We start from the raw sequence: 16543 nt of genomic DNA, 5'->3' as shown, positions 1-16543 counted from the left end.
CTCTGTCTCAACCCTGCTGCTTTCTTCCCCACGGAACACAAGAACGGTGGGTTCGCCATTAAGGTCAATAAGCGTCAAAGTGAAATAGGCTCTTAAAATATAAAATATAAACCGGCACGGTTGGCCTAGTGGTAAGGCGTCCGCCCCGTGATCGGGAGGTCGTGGGTTCGACCGGCCGGGTCATACCTAAGACTTTAAAATTGGCAATCTAGTGGCTGCTCCGCCTGGCGTTTGGCATTATGGGGTTAGTGCTAGGACTGGTTGGTCCGGTGTCAGAATAATGTGACTGGGTGAGACATGAAGCCTGTGCTGCGACTTCTGTCTTGTGTGTGGCGCACGTTATATGTCAAAGCAGCACCGCCCTGATATGGCCTTTCGTGGTCGGCTGGGCGTTAAGCAAACAAACAAACAAAAGGCTCTTAAAATATAAGACAACAGATGAGGAGATGAGCAGTAAGCGAGAGCTGTGCTGAACGTGTCTGCTGGTATCTAGACAATATAAAAAGCATTGTGTTAAGAAAAGGCTTTCTTGACCCCCCCCCCCCCCCAATAGAAAAGAGGAGAAAAAACAAACAAAAGACACCAACAACGAACACCAGACAAACAAACAAGTTGCGTAAGGCGAAATTACTGCATTTAGTCAAGCTGTCGAACTCACGGGATGAAACTGAACGCACTGTATTTTTTCACCAAGATAGTACAGCTTCGTCAATCCCCGCATGAAGCAAATCGCTCACCTCCCACGTGCAAAACGTAGTGATATTGACACGCCAGATTAGCGCAGTAGCGTATTGTGCTAAGCAGGAAAGAGCGCTTTTCTGTATTCTTGTTAACTTTCTGAGCTTGTTTTGAATACAACCTATCATATCTATATGTTATTGGAATCAGGAAATGATAAAGAATAAGATGAAATCATTTTTGGATCGATTTCTTACATTTTAATCGTAAGATTAATTAATCTATTTTCGTTAATTGTGATCACATTTTAAGAGTAAACATGACATATGTATATATTTTTAGATTCAGAATGTGATGAAGAATACGATGCAATCAATTTTAAATCTGTTTGCGAAAAATCGATTTTAATGACAACTTTAATGAGCAAACTCATTGATTAATTTTTAAGCCTTCAAGCTGAAATGCAATACCAAAGTCCGGGCTTCGTCGAAGATTACTTGACCAAATATTCAACCAATTTGGTTGAACAATGAGAGCGTGACAGTGCCGCCTCAACTTTCACGAAAAGCCGGATATGACGTCATCAAAGACATTTATCCAAAAAAATGGAAAAAAACATCTGGAGATACCATACTCAGGATCTCTCATGTCAAGTTTCATGAAGATCGGTCCAGTAGTTTTCTCTGAATCGCTCTACACACACACACACACACACACACACACACACACACACACACACACACACACACACACACACACATACACCACACCCTCGTCTCGATTCCCCCCTCTTGAAACTTGACTAAATGTAAAAACACACAACAAAATACAAAAACACACTTCAACTACAAAAACACTCGAGTTTACACAATAAGAAATACAAACACAAGATGGGACATTGTCCTTATGTCCAGGTATTCGTTCTACGAAGTAAAATGTCTGCAGAAATATTGTTCCAGGATTATTCTGCCTCGATATTGAAAGTGAGAATCATTGACAAATAAGTCCGGAGCGCTACTTTAAAAAAAAAAGTTCTTCTTTAAACATGCATTCCACAAACGAATAATGACATTGGAACCCGTAATGGGATTACGTTATGTGTGTTCTCATTTGCTGTATGTTGCTTTGTGTCCGTTTTTTCACATAGTTTACTGTTTTGTTATGGGGGCGAGGACGCCCCCATTCTATACGGATAGTTTCGAGGTTGACCATGGGCAGCGCCATTTTGTTGTGAAATACGTCATCAGTTTGTGTACACAGGAAGTTGTGACATCCGTCACCCTATGGGAGGGGTGACGTCAAAATTGTTCATCTGTAGAAAGTTGTGAAATCCGTCACCCTATGGGAGGGGTGACGTCAAAATTGGTCATCACAGAGTTTGTGTAACACAGGAAGTTGTGAAATACGTCACCCTATGGGAGGGGTGACGTCAAAATTGTTCAACAAAAACATGATATGTCGCATTGTGCAGGGTCAACTGCAACAAACTCAAACCGAGCCATTCATACCTAGCTGTATTTGAGTGACTTATATACCCGACATTTTTATTTCTTATTTTTAGCACAGGTGTAGGAAAAATCATGAACCAAAATGTTATTTATTTTCTAATTTAACATTTTTTTTTACAAATATGACCATGGTCTTTTAAACATACAGTGACATTAAACATTGTTATGTTAAAAAAAAGAAAAAAGAAAAAAAGCTTTTGTGCACAAATCAGAAAATACATTGTACATTTTACCTACAGGCCAAACCGTGAGTGTCTGTGGCAAAGCCCGACCCAGGAAATTGCACTGATTTTATATTTAGATCAGAGAGAAATTGTCAAGAACAGGCGCTTGCATTTGGATGTGTCCAATGATAGTAGGTTTGGTTGTGATCAATCAGAATAATGTAGGAATAAAAATGTATGACAGTTTAGTATGATGACATGTAATTCACATATGCTGAAATATGATATTATACATCATGTAATATTATTATGGCTGTTGCCATGACCATGAAACCCAACAAAGGTTTAATGTAATGTAATTCAAAATACCAAAACCGAGCACCTATTAATCTCGTCTTTGCGCGTGAAGATTGAGGCCGTCTGCCAGTAGCGGTTAGGTCATACAGTGGAACCCCTCTCTAGCGACCTTTAAAATGTTGACAAAAATCGGTCCTTGTGGAGGAGGGTCCTTACAGAGGGAGGGGGCGGAGTCAGGGGGCCACAAAGAAAGTCAGATTTAAAAAAAAAAAGAAAACAGAGAAGTTTGAGTTGCTGACGACCGTTCTCTCTGAAAGCAAACTGCTTCGATTTCATGTTTGTCCTTGGTGTCCACCAGTTCTGGTGCATGTACTACCCTGGCCAAGTTTCCTCTCAAGACATCAAAGAGACCGCCCCAGTATACTCTACAGCCTCTGGGCGAACCACCTCTCATAGCTAAAACTGGGTCAATGACCCCTGGGAAGAAAGTCAGTGTCTATAAAAATTTTACTCCTAGGCCTGCGGCCAGGGGGGGGGGGAGTATACCGGTACCATTTGAGAATCAGACCAAATGAGAATTGAACCATTTGAGAACATCCTTTTTTTTCAATCACTACATCGAAGGCCTGCGGCCCGGGGTTCACATGGGTTGGTTTGTTTGTTTGTTTCAAACCCACACCCATATACACACATTTCCCATTTAAACCATTTGTCGGCCCCCTGTCGATATTTATCGATTAAGTTCCTTGTTTACTTTGTATTTCAGAATGCGTCAGAGACACAGGTAAGTTTTGACCAGTTGAATCTCTTGTCAAAAGTTGTGATAACAAACTTGTATGCAAGTGGGCCCGTGAGTGTGTGTGTGTGTGTGTGTGTGTGTGTGTGTGTGTGTGTGTGTGTGCGTGTGTGTGTGTGTGCTTGTGCATGCGTGCGTGCGTGTGTGTGTGTGTTGCGTTTTTTTGTTTTACAGAGAGAGAGAGAGAGAGAGAGAGAGAGAGAGAGAGAGAGAGAGAGAGAGAGAGAGAGAGAGAGAGAGAGAGAGAGAGAGAGAGAGAGAGAGAGAGAGAGAGTATAATCGGGACGTCATTGTCTTGTGATTATTTCACTAGAGTGTCTTCAGGCATTGACTTGAGGAGCAGATTTAGTGTTCTCTTGTGCCTGAAAAGTCACTACTCAGTGGAAAGTTACAAAGGATATTACGATTTCATGTTAACTCTGGTGCTCCTCTTTCTGTCTCTAGGTGGCAGCACCAGTCTTCGTGCCCTTGTTGTCCTTACAGCCGCCATGTTGATTTTCGTCGTGTCCCTCACAACCTGAACAACATTGGGTCGTCCTGGCAATGCCCTTGCTACGCATGCGTTGCTGAATTATCGTGAGATTTAACGTGAATAAGTGTTCGCGAGAATTCAGCTGCGACCATGATGGGTAATAATCCGGAATGGATTGCAAATATGCATATATATGCATGCCCGTCGAATAGTTTTGAGCAGCGGGAGTGGTGCCTCTCTCTTGAGAAGTATACTTCAAGAAATTGTACTTAATTACACCATGTAAACATGTATACAATGAATGGCTATCCTAGTCATGTAATGCGATTATTTTTATTTGAACGTTATTCAAAATGTACAACGTTAGCGTTGCAGTATGAAATACTATGATACGGTAGTCAGTCAAAATCATCTTTTAACACAGGTTCTAATCTCCTTCTCTATTCGTTAAAATCAGGATTTTAGCCAGGCGTCAGTGGTCGGTCATTGATTTATTTAATGAACAATTGACACATACCCAATCAAAATGATTGGTCGTTGACGTTGAGGTTACAAATTCGTCCAGCCGAAATAATGTGCCATTTACGCATTAAAATGAATATAATCTGACCAATTCATAACAAAAATAATCGGGTAATGACCTATTGAAATAAACAATTGACCGATTTACAGCCAAAATGATCGGTCATTGAGGTGATACAATTTGAGATGACTGATCATTTTGGCAGTGAGTCCGTCAAAAATGCAATTGAATATCTGAAGTATGGTTTTAACGTAAACTGATGTATACTGCCTCAATGATTTTGTAAATGACACATTAATTTATTGATGAATAGGTCAAATGACGCATGTTTTGCAAAAATGAATCAAAAACAAATTAACTTTTAAATCGAGAAAGAGCTTTTCTGTCACTGCCAGAACAATCCTATAGATAATTGTACTCTACCCGTATTTTTCGCGTGAGGTAAATTTATACTTATACATTATATCCATTTGGCGTACAATCAGGAAATGTCTGAAAGTTTCGAAGTCAATTCTTCAGTTTTGTATGATAAAAAATATCGGGAACAAAGTGTTTGCTTGTAGAATTGATCAGTGATTTTCCCTTAAGGTCAAGCTATACCAGCACAAACACACACACAACATACCCAAATTGACAGACAGACAGACACACACACACACACACACATACAAACACGTTAGAACGCACACAAGCAGACACTCACAAACACACACACACACACACACACACACACACACACACACACACCACGCACTCGTTCACATGAATGCTCAGACGCATTAAACAATATCTGAACAATTGAGAAAGACAGATTTTCAGCGACTTTATCTGTGTCTCATGGAATGAGTATTCTAGCTAAACCTTAAAATAGAAGCTTAGAGCAAATGAATAAGAAGCATATTAAAAATCGATCACAATCTACATCAGGCAAAAGAAAATTGAATATCCTCTATCTACTTTGTATTTTAAAAAGTGTATCAAAGTGTACAATTATAATACATCTTGTGTCAACAATAAATAAATCAACGATACAAAAAATACACATGTAGGCATTTGTATTTAATGTTGTCATCGTAGAATAAGTGAAAGACAAGATATTTCTCAAGTTAAAGACAATACAAATCACAATAATCACAAGCGCCGGACGGACGGACGGACGGACGGACGGACGGACGGACGGACGGACGACAAACCAGTTTGCCACAACTAATAATGAAATAACACTTAATCACATTGTGGATCATATATGTATCTCATGCAAATGTACAATCTCGAAACATTTCACGCAGTGCTGATCAGGAGAAAAAAAAATCAACATTAGGTTTTCTTTAAGGCAAATAAAGAATGTCAAAAGCGACAAAATATGTTCATAAAGTTATGACATATAAATATATAAGCAAAAGAGCAAAATTAAAAACTGGACTAGAAGCAACTGGCTATGTTTTACAATAAATAGTTTCCACGTTCAAACAAAGAAACACAGCAAGAAACAAGCAGACAGACAGACAGACTAAACAAACAAACAATCAAAAAACAAAAACAAAATAAAAACAAACAAGGAACATGTTACTTGAAAGTCGATGGCGTAAAATTTAAATGAAGTGTTCATACCATGATTTAAATATGTCCCCACAATGTGTCAGTATTTATACACAAATTTAACTGACATCTGGGTATGACCAATGCTAGAAGTGTGCCGCGGATGCCTAGAAATGGTGAGGAATAGGAAGGGTGGCATCTATCGGAAAAAAGGGTAAATCTGGCAGTTTCACAGCAATAGCTACTCGTAAAGTGAATTTCCTGACTTTATGTTCTTCTTCTTCTTCTGCGTTCGTGGGCTGAAACTTCCACGTGCACTCGTGGTTTGCACGAGTGGAATTTTACGTGTATGACCGTTTTTACCCCGCCATTTAGGCAGCCATACGCCGCTTTCGGAGGAAGCATGCTGGGGATTTTCGTGTTTCTATAACCCACCGAACTCTGACATGGATTACAGGATCTTTTTCGTGCGCACTTGGTCTTGTGCTTGCGTGTACACACGGGGGTGTTCGGACACCGAGGAGAGTCTGCACACAAAGTTTACTCTGAGAAATAAATCTCTCGCCGAACGTGGGGACGAACTCACGCTGACAGCGGCCAACTGGATACAAATCCAGCGCGCTACCGACTGAGCTACATCTCCGCCCACTTTATGTTCAATAAGTCAGATCCTAACCTTCTGTATTACCAAAGATAGTACACCAAAGGCGCCATTTTGGAAAGTTTTCTGAACTTGAAGACAAAATGTTGTTGAGACACAAGTACATGTTATCACAAAATACAAAAACCACCCGGTTTACCCTTATCAGAAATATCACAGCTTCATAGCAGCAACGTCAACGTCTCATTTGCTCATAGTCTGTCTCCGCTTAGTCCTTTCAAGTCGCTCATATCGAAGACGCATTCACAGAAGTCCAAAGTTTTGCAAAATTGTGTGTGAATGACACACCAAAGATTTTGTTGTCAGTATAGCTTAGCTTGGTCCAGCTGCGTCTGTTTCGCGGCATGACAGCACAGTCTCTTTGTGAACAAAAAACAGCCTCTTGTAGAACAACCATGAATGCAGGAATAAGTTAGAATGGCCGACAAACCTCTCCAAGTCAAAGTCTTTCTAGTTCATCAATGTTCTGCACATCACAACTGGACTTTTCTTAACCCCACAACTCTCCCCAAAATCCTCCTTTGAGGATGAAAGTCGCTTGTTCATTTCAATACTTTTTGTTCTCTCAGGTGCAATGAGATTGGTTGCGCATAACACTCACTTGTTGTTGCACACGTCGTGTGCATTTAGAGCACTTACGTCCCTTTATTTCTCAGATCTCATAAATCTCACCCACAGTCCTTTGATGCAAAGCCGCATCTACGAATCATGCTGTTGTAGGTTTTTCCAGTTGATATAACTGTTTACAGTTACCTTTCCGCACAACAATATTTTCACCGTTGTGGTTACCTATGGTTAACCGCGGAGCGGTTGCGGTTCTGTTGAGAAGTGGTGCTCCTATGTTGCTGTTCTTCGTTTTCGTCTTTGTTACCATCACCGTTCTGCTGTCGATGTGGCCCGGACGCTGTTGAAAGAAAGAAAAAGCCATGTATTCATTAGAGTACAAGACACTGAAGAAGAAAGTGCTACAGTAAAACCCCTCTTTTAAGTCCTCGCAATATCTGAGAAAATAAGATCTTAAATGGGAGGGAGTCTTAAAATGGAGTAAATTTACAGAGGCTATGAACGGAAAGTCAGAGAACACAGGGTGTTAAAAGAGAGGGGTCTTAAATTGAGGTGGGGGTGGGGGGGTGGGGTGGTGTGTGTGGGTGGGTGGGGGTGTGTGTGGGGTGTCTTAAAAGGGGGGGGGGGTCCACTGTATTACAGTTCAGCTCGGAGACAAGGCTTGTGAAAGTCTCTGTCCTCGAAGTCATATGGTCAGCTGCAATTAAATGAATGCTGTAGTTACCTCAGTTACATAAAGATCATCATTTTCTTCAATAATCGGAAAAAGATAACTAAGTTCAAAAGTCTCTCCCTCTTCAGGGGTAAGCCTTGAGATTATCTGCTCGTGGGAAGAGGACGAGGAGGAGAGATTATAACAGCATACAGTCACTCAAAGAGACACATACCTTCAGACGCACTCACCTAGACAACACAAACGGACGACCATGACAGACACAAAGACACTCTTAGACACAAACAAAGACACACAAGCAAAAACAGAGTGGCAGATAGACTGGCAGAAAGGCAGACTGGCTGATAGACAGCAAGCCAGCCAGCCAGCCAGCCAGCCAGAAGGACGGACAGAAAGACAGAGAAGACACACACAGACGGTACAGTCACTATGATCACTGTCAGGCCTGATTAAAGGCACAGTAGGCCTCCCGTAAACCATCACAGATACGGTCAGGCTTTTACACACAGTACAAACACCCTTTCATTTAAACACTCACCGATTGAGAACATCCAAGGTGCCCTCCGTAAAGAGCGAACAATTTTTAAAGAATTTATTTTTGCGTGATTTATCTTACCCCTGAGCCATCGTGAACCCGTGTAATCCAGTTTCCCTTTTTCACAATGTAGTCGTCAGTTAGTTATTTGAATGCGACTATTTACAATAGCACGTTTTTATGCACGAAACAAACGGCTGTGGTTCACAAGAACTCTAGCGATGGCTTTTGACTGTTGAGAGGAACGGCGATATGCACTGATAAACCGGCGTCGTCTGCTACGACCCTTGCGTGACCCTGCTTCCGGGCTTTTCTTTTTTCAAACTTTCACAACTTCGAATTGTACTGATCTTGTCTTGATGAAAAAAGAATTCTTTTATGATTAAAGAATGTTTGTGTAACAAGCTGTCAATTTATTATTTAGATTTTAAAAGTTAGGTCAAGCGCAAAAACGCACCACGGTCCAAAAACATTTTGATAATCATCGATTCACGGCTATCGCCAGTTTACATCGATAGGATGAAACCCGAAGGGAAGTAACTCATGTTTGACCTGAGTTCAGGATGGATCCAAAAAGTGTTCGAGACAATCTGCAAAATTAATTCTTTAAAAATTGTCCGCTCTTTACGTAGGGCACCTAGGATGTTCCCGTTTGGTGAGCGTTCAAATGGAAGGGTGTTTGTACTGTGTGTAAAAGCCTGACAGTATCTGTGATGGTTTAGGGGAGGCTTACTGTCCGGGCGTGAATTCCGGTATTCATAACAGCCGTCCAGCACCAAAACGAGGCGCCATTGCTGTTGAGGCCAAGTCCACGAAAATAAATTCTTTGAAAATTTCTCACGCTCGACAGAAAGCAGCCAGGATGTTCCCGTTCGGTGAGCGTTCAAATGGAAGTATGCTTGTTCTATATGTAGACGCTCGGGGAGCTCTGTGATGGTTTACGGGAGGCTTACTGTGCCTTTAAGAGACTCACATGTACACAAAACCCAGTGCAGAAAAAGCAACACAAAGACACCGTGACGCACGCAAAGACTCAAACGCAGTCTCAGACAAGAACAAAGACACCAAAACACACACACACACACATACACACACGCACGTACGCGCACACACACACACACACACGCACACACACACACACACACACACACACACACACACACACACACACACACACACACACACACACACACACACACACACATATATACTCACAATGATGTTCCTTCTCAGGCTTAATACGACGAGATCCGTAGGGAGTCATGATGGTGTATGACCTCTGCCTGGCCTTGTACTGCGCGTGCGACATGCCGCTAGGGACGCTGCCGTCAGAGTTCAAGGACGTACGGCGACCTCTTGAAGGTCGTGCAAGGTGCGACTTTGTGGTTGAAGGTCGTGATGTCTTTGAGTTAACAGGGCTGTGAGATCTTTCGGAATTTGGCTTACCTAGAGATGATAGGCGACAATACAACAATTACAAACTTTGCAAAAAGTCACAGTACTCATAACAAAATCAAAGGACTTGTCGTGTCAGTTAAAAAGTTTTGAGTTTTTAAGTCATAATTTATTATCTCAAGAGGCACTGTTGTATGTTTTGATTTGTATTTTAAGCCAACAATAATTTGGCATTTCAAATGTATAGTCGTGGTCAACCGGGATGCATTACAGAACATATCGTGGCAGGCTCCTGCAAGCTGACTGTTCAGTGTTGTGAGAAGTAACTTCGTCAACTGCATGGCTCTTCTTCTTCTTCGGCGTTCCATGAACTGCATGGCTCAAAAGTTGCAGCTATCCTGGATGCACTGCAGCATTTTAATTTAATTTCTCAGCACCCGTTGGAAGAGCATGAGATCGTTTTTGTCTCCCGAATTTTGTGTTGTGATTATTATCAACATCTCATGTTGGTAATTTTAATTATTAGCTTATTGATATTTTCTGATTTTCATCACAAGAAGCATGAATCGCTGTACATATAAGAGCGATACAATCTTTAAGTAGTTCACCGCAAGGGTATTCTATACAATCAATGACATACCAAGAGCGAAGAGATCATGGGGCAGGGCGGGTCTGTACGCCTTCATCAACAGCCGTCGCGAGTCTTCTGTCTTCTGTCGTTGAAACTCTCGGTACGGCATTGGATCTCTGCAAAGTAGGCCAGGTCCGTTATACACAAAGTGTGACAGTGCAGAAAATCCAGAAAACTAACGAACCTTTGGTAAACTAATATTATAAATGACATTGCAGCAACAGTTACAATTGTACTGCCCTCAGTGAGACAAATTGCTTATTAAGCCGCCATTAGTATAATGGAGCTTACTGGATTTGCTCTGTCTGTCTGTTTGTTTGTTTGTTTGTTTGTTTGTTTGAGGCGGGCGGGCGGTCGGTCGGTGTTTGTCGGGTAAGATTTGTATCTCTGGGTCAATTAAGCTCAAATTTCGTGAAATTGTTAGGAATAGGGTTAGACAGGGTGTAGCAAAATATTACATTCCTAACGGTAGTCAAACGGAAGATAGTGGCTTTTAACGCTTTTACAAACCGAGCCAGGGGACGAAACCCACTGACAGACCCCAGAACCGAGTTACTTCCCTTCGAGTCAGCATGCGTTGGATTAGAACTCCGGACAAAAACAAGTGTTGACCTTAACGGGGCCAAGAAGCCCGCCCTTGGTAATATGGGGTGGGACATGGATTTTTGATCGAGACTTCATGTAAATCTCAAACACCATAGATCCTTCATAACGACCGATTTTTGAAGAATTATTCTGTAAATAAACAAATAAATAGTGACGTCATTTGAACTACACAGTCTATATGTGGTGGGTTGTGGACGACCCACTTTTGAATTAAAGAAGGCATTTTATTTTGTTTATTTCTATTTGGATGGCGTGGGTTGTGTAGAAGGATACTTTTTATGTTGAATATTTCTTTAGAAAGTATGGGCCGTTCATGAGTAACATCATTGGTACTGTGAAGGTTAAGTGACGCAAAAGTGTGTACGTCATTTACTTTGGAAAGAGGCGGTAATGAGTTACTTCCCTTCGGGTCTCGTTCTATCACTGACAGCATGCAAACATGCGTAGGATTATTAAGGCGCCTTGTAAAGGGTGCTTACTGGATTTGCTCTGCCTGTTTGTCCGGGTTTCAGGTGTTTGTTTGTCTACCATGTCACCACGTGTAAAGAGCTCGGTAAAAAATTTTTAAAAATTATTTATTAATTTATTCATTTACATTTTTTAAAATTAATTCTTTCTAAAATGTATTTCTTTACTTTAAATTAAAAAAAAATGTATTCATTAAAAAAAAAATCTCCCTTCCTCTGTCTGTCTGTCTGTCTGTCTCCGTGTCCCACCCCCAAGAGACTGGGTGGCCGAGTGGTAACGCACTTGCGCTCGGAAGCGAGAGGTTGCGAGTTCGACCCTGGGTCAGGGCGTTAGCAATTTTCTCCCCCCTTTCCTAACCTAGGTGGTGGGTTCAAGTGCTAGTCTTTCGGATGAGACGAAAAACCGAGGTCCCTTCGTGTACACTACATTGGGGTGTGCACGTTAAAGATCCCACGATTGACAAAAGGGTCTTTCCTGGCAAAACTGTATAGGCATAGATAAAAATGTCCACCAAAATACCCGTGTGACTTGGAATAATAGGCCGTGAAAAGTAGGATATGCGCCGAAATGGCTGCGATCTGCTGGCCGATGTGAATGCGTGATGTATTGTGTAAACAAAATTCCATCTCACACGGCATAAATAAATCCCTGCGCCTTGAATATGTGCGCGATATAAATTGCATAAAAACAAAAATAAAACTAAAAAATAAATCCCTGCGCTTAGAACTGTACCCACGGAATACGCGCGATATAAGCCTCATATTGATTGATTGATTGATTGATATTAACAAGGGCGGCTTCTTGACCCCGTTAAGGTCAACACTTGTTGTTTGTGGTTTTTGTGTGTTACTGACTCAAACTTGACAGGAAACACGTCGTTGTATACACCTCTTGGCAATTTGATGTTTTCTTGAAAGCAAACTCTTAAACAAACAGATTTGAAGATCCTCAAAATCCACGGTATCATCAGTCTTACCCATAGCTCCTACGAGGGCTGGGACTACGAGGCGGAGTGTCACTACGCAGTCTCCTGTCCCAATCCTCTCTGTTGTCCTTGGCAACCGTTCCTTTGGAGGAGGCGGAGGCCGCCACACGTCGTCGTCTGCTGGTCGCCGTTGTCGTTCTCTGCAAAGCATAATGTTCTGATTTAGTTATCTGTGCGTCAACATCTACTTTCGATTTCAAACGGAAGCGGAAGTGAATGCGTGAAAGGCATACTGTGCGTTGGTGGGCGGATGAGTTGTTTGGTTGGTTGATAGCTTGACATGTTTGCTTAATATGTGTGTGTAGATGTGCCAGTAACTCGATTGGTTGGTTGGTTCGTTAGTTGGCTGGCTGGCTGGCTGCGTGCGTACTCACCCCAGCATCTGAATCCTTCTCATTGTCTGTTCCGGTTTTATTGACGTTGTCTTTGCTGTCCGAGCGATCCGATAGCTGCAAAGACAAGGTAAAACATGCATAATTAAATATAGACAGAAAATAGACACAATGTTTAAATACAGCAAAGAATCAGCGTGTTTAAGTTTGACAATGCCAAGTTTTGTATTTCATTAATTTCGACCAGACTGATACATTGCAGGCTTTTTGAATTAAACTTTCGTGTTCAATTAAATAATGGAACGTTGACGCGTGTATTCTCTATCACATGTATGACACAATGATCAACGGCTCACCGACAAACAGACAGACTAAGATACAACTACACAGGCAGAAAGACAGACGAAACATCCTCCGAATCTGCCTCTCACATCAACCTCTCACCTTGCCATTGGTTTTGCCACGCTCTGACTCCCGACTCTTTGGGTGTTCTGAAATAGAGAGCAAAGAAAAATACACAGATACACACACACAAATGTATACAAAAAGACAAAGATGAGAATATAAAAAGAAGATTTTTTTTTGTGAAGAATGATAACAAAATCTTTGCTTACTTCACCGCTACCTTGCAAACGTTAAACAGCCTCACCAAGTTAGACATTTTCGATTTTTGTTCAAAGGAGAAAAGACGAAATTATTTGCACCTTGAACTTTGCAGGTGAGCCTGAAGGCCTTACTGCGGCCGAAGTCAACTCTGCAAAGTCATTTTACCGAAAATGTAGTGCCAAAAGCTTTTTGCGGTGAGCTTCGCGAAGTCGACTTTGCCATATTAATACCGGGCTTGAAGTTCTCATACAGGATGCTGCGCGAACTAAAACTAGACTGAAGAGTGTTGCAGCTTTCGAACGCCTCACGCGCAATATGAAGTTCTCGCTTCTGGACTCTTTAAAGTAACAGTACCCACACTCACCTATTAACATCTGGTCCCAGGTCGGAGCGCCGTGCCGGGTCCCGTAGTTCTGCAGCAAGGAGCGGAACAGCGCCTGGTTACGCGTGTGGTCCGCGTAGATCTGAGACCGCCGCATCTGCATTAGCTGCCGGATGCCGCGCCTTTCCTGCTCGTAGCGCTTAACGCTGTCCTGGATATCCGCGATGAGACGGCTGGACCTGGGCCTCTTCTTTTGCTGCTGCTGGTCCTTGTGCTCGCGGCCTGGTCGATCTTCTTCAGCCTTAACCGCGGGCTTCTTGGATCGGGTCTGAGGTTCGTTGTTGTCCTCGTGGTCTTCGTTCTCGTTGTCGCTGAAGAGGTTCAAACCGTCGCCGTCGTTTTCTTCCTCTTTGTCTTTATTGGTTTTCTTTTTGTTTTTGCTGGGGGTGGGGGTGGTGGTGGATTTCCTCTTGCTGGCGTTGGATCCCATGCTGTTCGAGCGAGAGCTTGACGAGGAGCTGCTTCTGCTGCTGCTTCTGCTGCCGCTACTTCTGCTGCTGCTGCTGCTGCTGCTGCTGCTGCTGCTGCTGTTCCTGCTTCTTCTGATTCTGCTTCGAGTGCGTTGTTTTCTGTTTGCCTGCTTCTGAGTTTGCTGTTGTTTGGTGGCTTGCTTTTGTTGAGGTTTCTTTTCTGTGGTTTCTTTGCTGTGGTTGGACGAAGCGGTCTGGCTTCTGCTGTTTTGAATTTTTACTGCCACCGGGTTCTCTTCTTCTACATCCTCTTTCGGAAGCTTACTTTTCTTTTGAGAGTCACTTTTCTTTTTAGAAGCGTCTCTGTTCTCATGTTTGGCAGAGTTCTTGGTTTCTGCTGCGTCCCCGTAAGGCGAAGCCTTCTTCGTTTGCTCTCCGCTCTTTGGTTGTCTGTCCGGTGACTTTGCCCTTCTTCTAGTGTGTGTACCTTCTTCTTCTGTGGAGGTCTCCTTCTTGCTCTTTTTCGATTCGCTTCCTGAAGACTCCGAGGATTTAGCTGGAGAAGATTTACCCGAAGATTCGGAATACTCTGAAGACTTTGTAGGTGAGCTTCTATCTTTTTTGGGGCTGCTTGACCTTGGTCTACCGTTAGCTATAACCACATCCGGGGACCGACTTCTACTATCATTTTCGTTCTTTGTCTTCGACTCCTCTTCCTTTTCGTCGCTGTTTTTATCCTTTCCCTTTCTCTTCGGAGACTCTTTTGCCTCTGTCGTCTGCTCCTCTTCCTCCTCAGAGTTGTCTTTCTTGTCGACCTTGGCCTTTCCACTTGTGGGTCTGTCTTTGCCGCTTTTTGGTCGCTTTTTACTGCTAGCTGGTCGCTCTTTACTGCTAGCTGGTCGCTCCTTGCTGCTAGCTAGTCGCTCCTTACAGCTAGCTGGTCGCTCCTTACTGCTAGCTGGTCGCTCTTTACTGCTAGCTGGTCGCTCCTTGCTGCTCGCTTGTCTTTCTTTGCTGCTGGTCGGCCGCTCCTTGGTCTTGCTGCTGCCTGGTCTTTTGCCGCTGGGTGGTCTTACTGTGCTGGCGTCGCGACCACCTCTGGACTGCAGGTAGTCGGCTGCTTCCTTGTTTCCCTTAGCAACGGCGGCGTCGTAGGGGGTGTAGTTCTTTCCCTGTACGAAAAAAAACACGCGCACGTTTGAATCTTATCTTTATGTTAAATTTATAAACAAATCTTCTGTTATCTGATATAGGAAGAATTAGAAACGGCAAATAGAAACAAGTCGCGTAAGGCGAAATTACTACATTTAGTCAAGCTGTGGAACTCACAGAATGAAACTGAACGTAGTCCGCCGCTAGTGCAAAAGGCAGTGAAAGTGACGAGCCTGTTTGGCGCGGCAGCGGTTGCGCTGTGCTTCATAGCACGCTTTACTGTACCTCTCTTCGTTTTAACTTTCTGAGCGTGTTTTGAATCCAAACATATCATATCTTTATGTTTTTGGAATCAGGAACCGACAAGGAATAAGATGAAATAGTTTTTGAATCGATTTCGGAAATTTAATTTTGATCATAATTTTTATATTTTTAATTTTCAGAGATTGTTTTTAATCCAAATATAACATATGTATATATGTTTTTGGAATCAGAAAATTTTAATTACAAGTTTCCGATTTTTAATGACCAAACTCACTCATTAGTTTTTAAGCCACCAAGCTAAAATGCAATACCAAACCCCGGCCTTTGTCGAAGATTGCTTGGCCAAAATTTCAATCAATCAATTTAATTGAAAAATGAGGGTGTGACAGTGCCGCCTCAACTTTTACAAAAAGCCGGATATGACGTCATCAAAGGTATTTATCGAAAAAACGAAAAAAACGTCCGGGGATATCATACCCAGGAACTCTCATGTCAAATTTCATAAAGATCGGCCCAGTAGTTTAGTCTGAATCGCTCTACACACACACAGACACACACACAGACACACACAGACACACACAGACACACACACACACACACACACACACACACACACACACACACACATATACCACAACCCTCGTCTCGATTCCCCCCTCTATGTTAAAACATTTAGTCAAAACTTGACTAAATGTAAAAAAGACCTTATATTCAAGAAAAAAAGATGGTATTAACATTAACATGAGTAAACTTTCATAAGAGAAGGTATGGAGGTCATCACACAAACAGATAAACATACACACAATACTTACACACTTACAGACGCTTCACAGCTTTTTTCAGAACAAGCAGTGGCGAGAAGCAAAAAGAAGAGGGCCAAGAAGATAATACGCATTGAAGGC

At 42.3% G+C, this 16543-nt stretch overlaps 2 protein-coding genes across 3 annotated transcripts in view; one reads left to right on the top strand and one right to left on the bottom strand.

Moving 5' to 3' along the window:
• LOC138952436 (uncharacterized) overlaps nucleotides 1-4740 on the top strand; it is a 22443-nt gene extending 17703 nt beyond the window's left edge. Inside the window, exons 8-10 of the mRNA XM_070324106.1 lie at nucleotides 1-46; nucleotides 3414-3431; nucleotides 3888-4740. The exon at nucleotides 1-46 is cut by the window's left edge and continues 173 nt beyond it. Coding sequence (XP_070180207.1) covers nucleotides 1-46; nucleotides 3414-3431; nucleotides 3888-3964 — 141 coding nt within the window. The 3' untranslated portion in view covers nucleotides 3965-4740. The remainder of the gene's footprint in view (nucleotides 47-3413; nucleotides 3432-3887) is intronic.
• Nucleotides 4741-5244: 504 nt separating this feature from the next.
• Nucleotides 5245-16543, bottom strand: part of LOC138952432 (inversin-A-like) — a 62842-nt gene continuing 51543 nt past the window's right edge. For both annotated transcript variants that reach the window (XM_070324101.1, XM_070324102.1), the window contains 7 exons: nucleotides 13798-15397; nucleotides 13272-13318; nucleotides 12870-12944; nucleotides 12487-12635; nucleotides 10446-10552; nucleotides 9626-9856; nucleotides 5245-7542 (listed from right to left, as the gene is read on the bottom strand). In XM_070324101.1, the coding sequence (XP_070180202.1) occupies nucleotides 7424-7542; nucleotides 9626-9856; nucleotides 10446-10552; nucleotides 12487-12635; nucleotides 12870-12944; nucleotides 13272-13318; nucleotides 13798-15397 (2328 nt within the window). In that variant the 3' untranslated portion in view covers nucleotides 5245-7423. The remainder of the gene's footprint in view (nucleotides 7543-9625; nucleotides 9857-10445; nucleotides 10553-12486; nucleotides 12636-12869; nucleotides 12945-13271; nucleotides 13319-13797; nucleotides 15398-16543) is intronic.

Source organism: Littorina saxatilis, linkage group LG17 (assembly GCF_037325665.1).
Source record: "Littorina saxatilis isolate snail1 linkage group LG17, US_GU_Lsax_2.0, whole genome shotgun sequence".
Classification (NCBI taxonomy): Eukaryota; Metazoa; Mollusca; class Gastropoda; order Littorinimorpha; family Littorinidae; genus Littorina; species Littorina saxatilis.
Note: the sequence above shows the minus strand (reverse complement) of the source record. Positions and strands in the feature narration are given on the sequence as shown.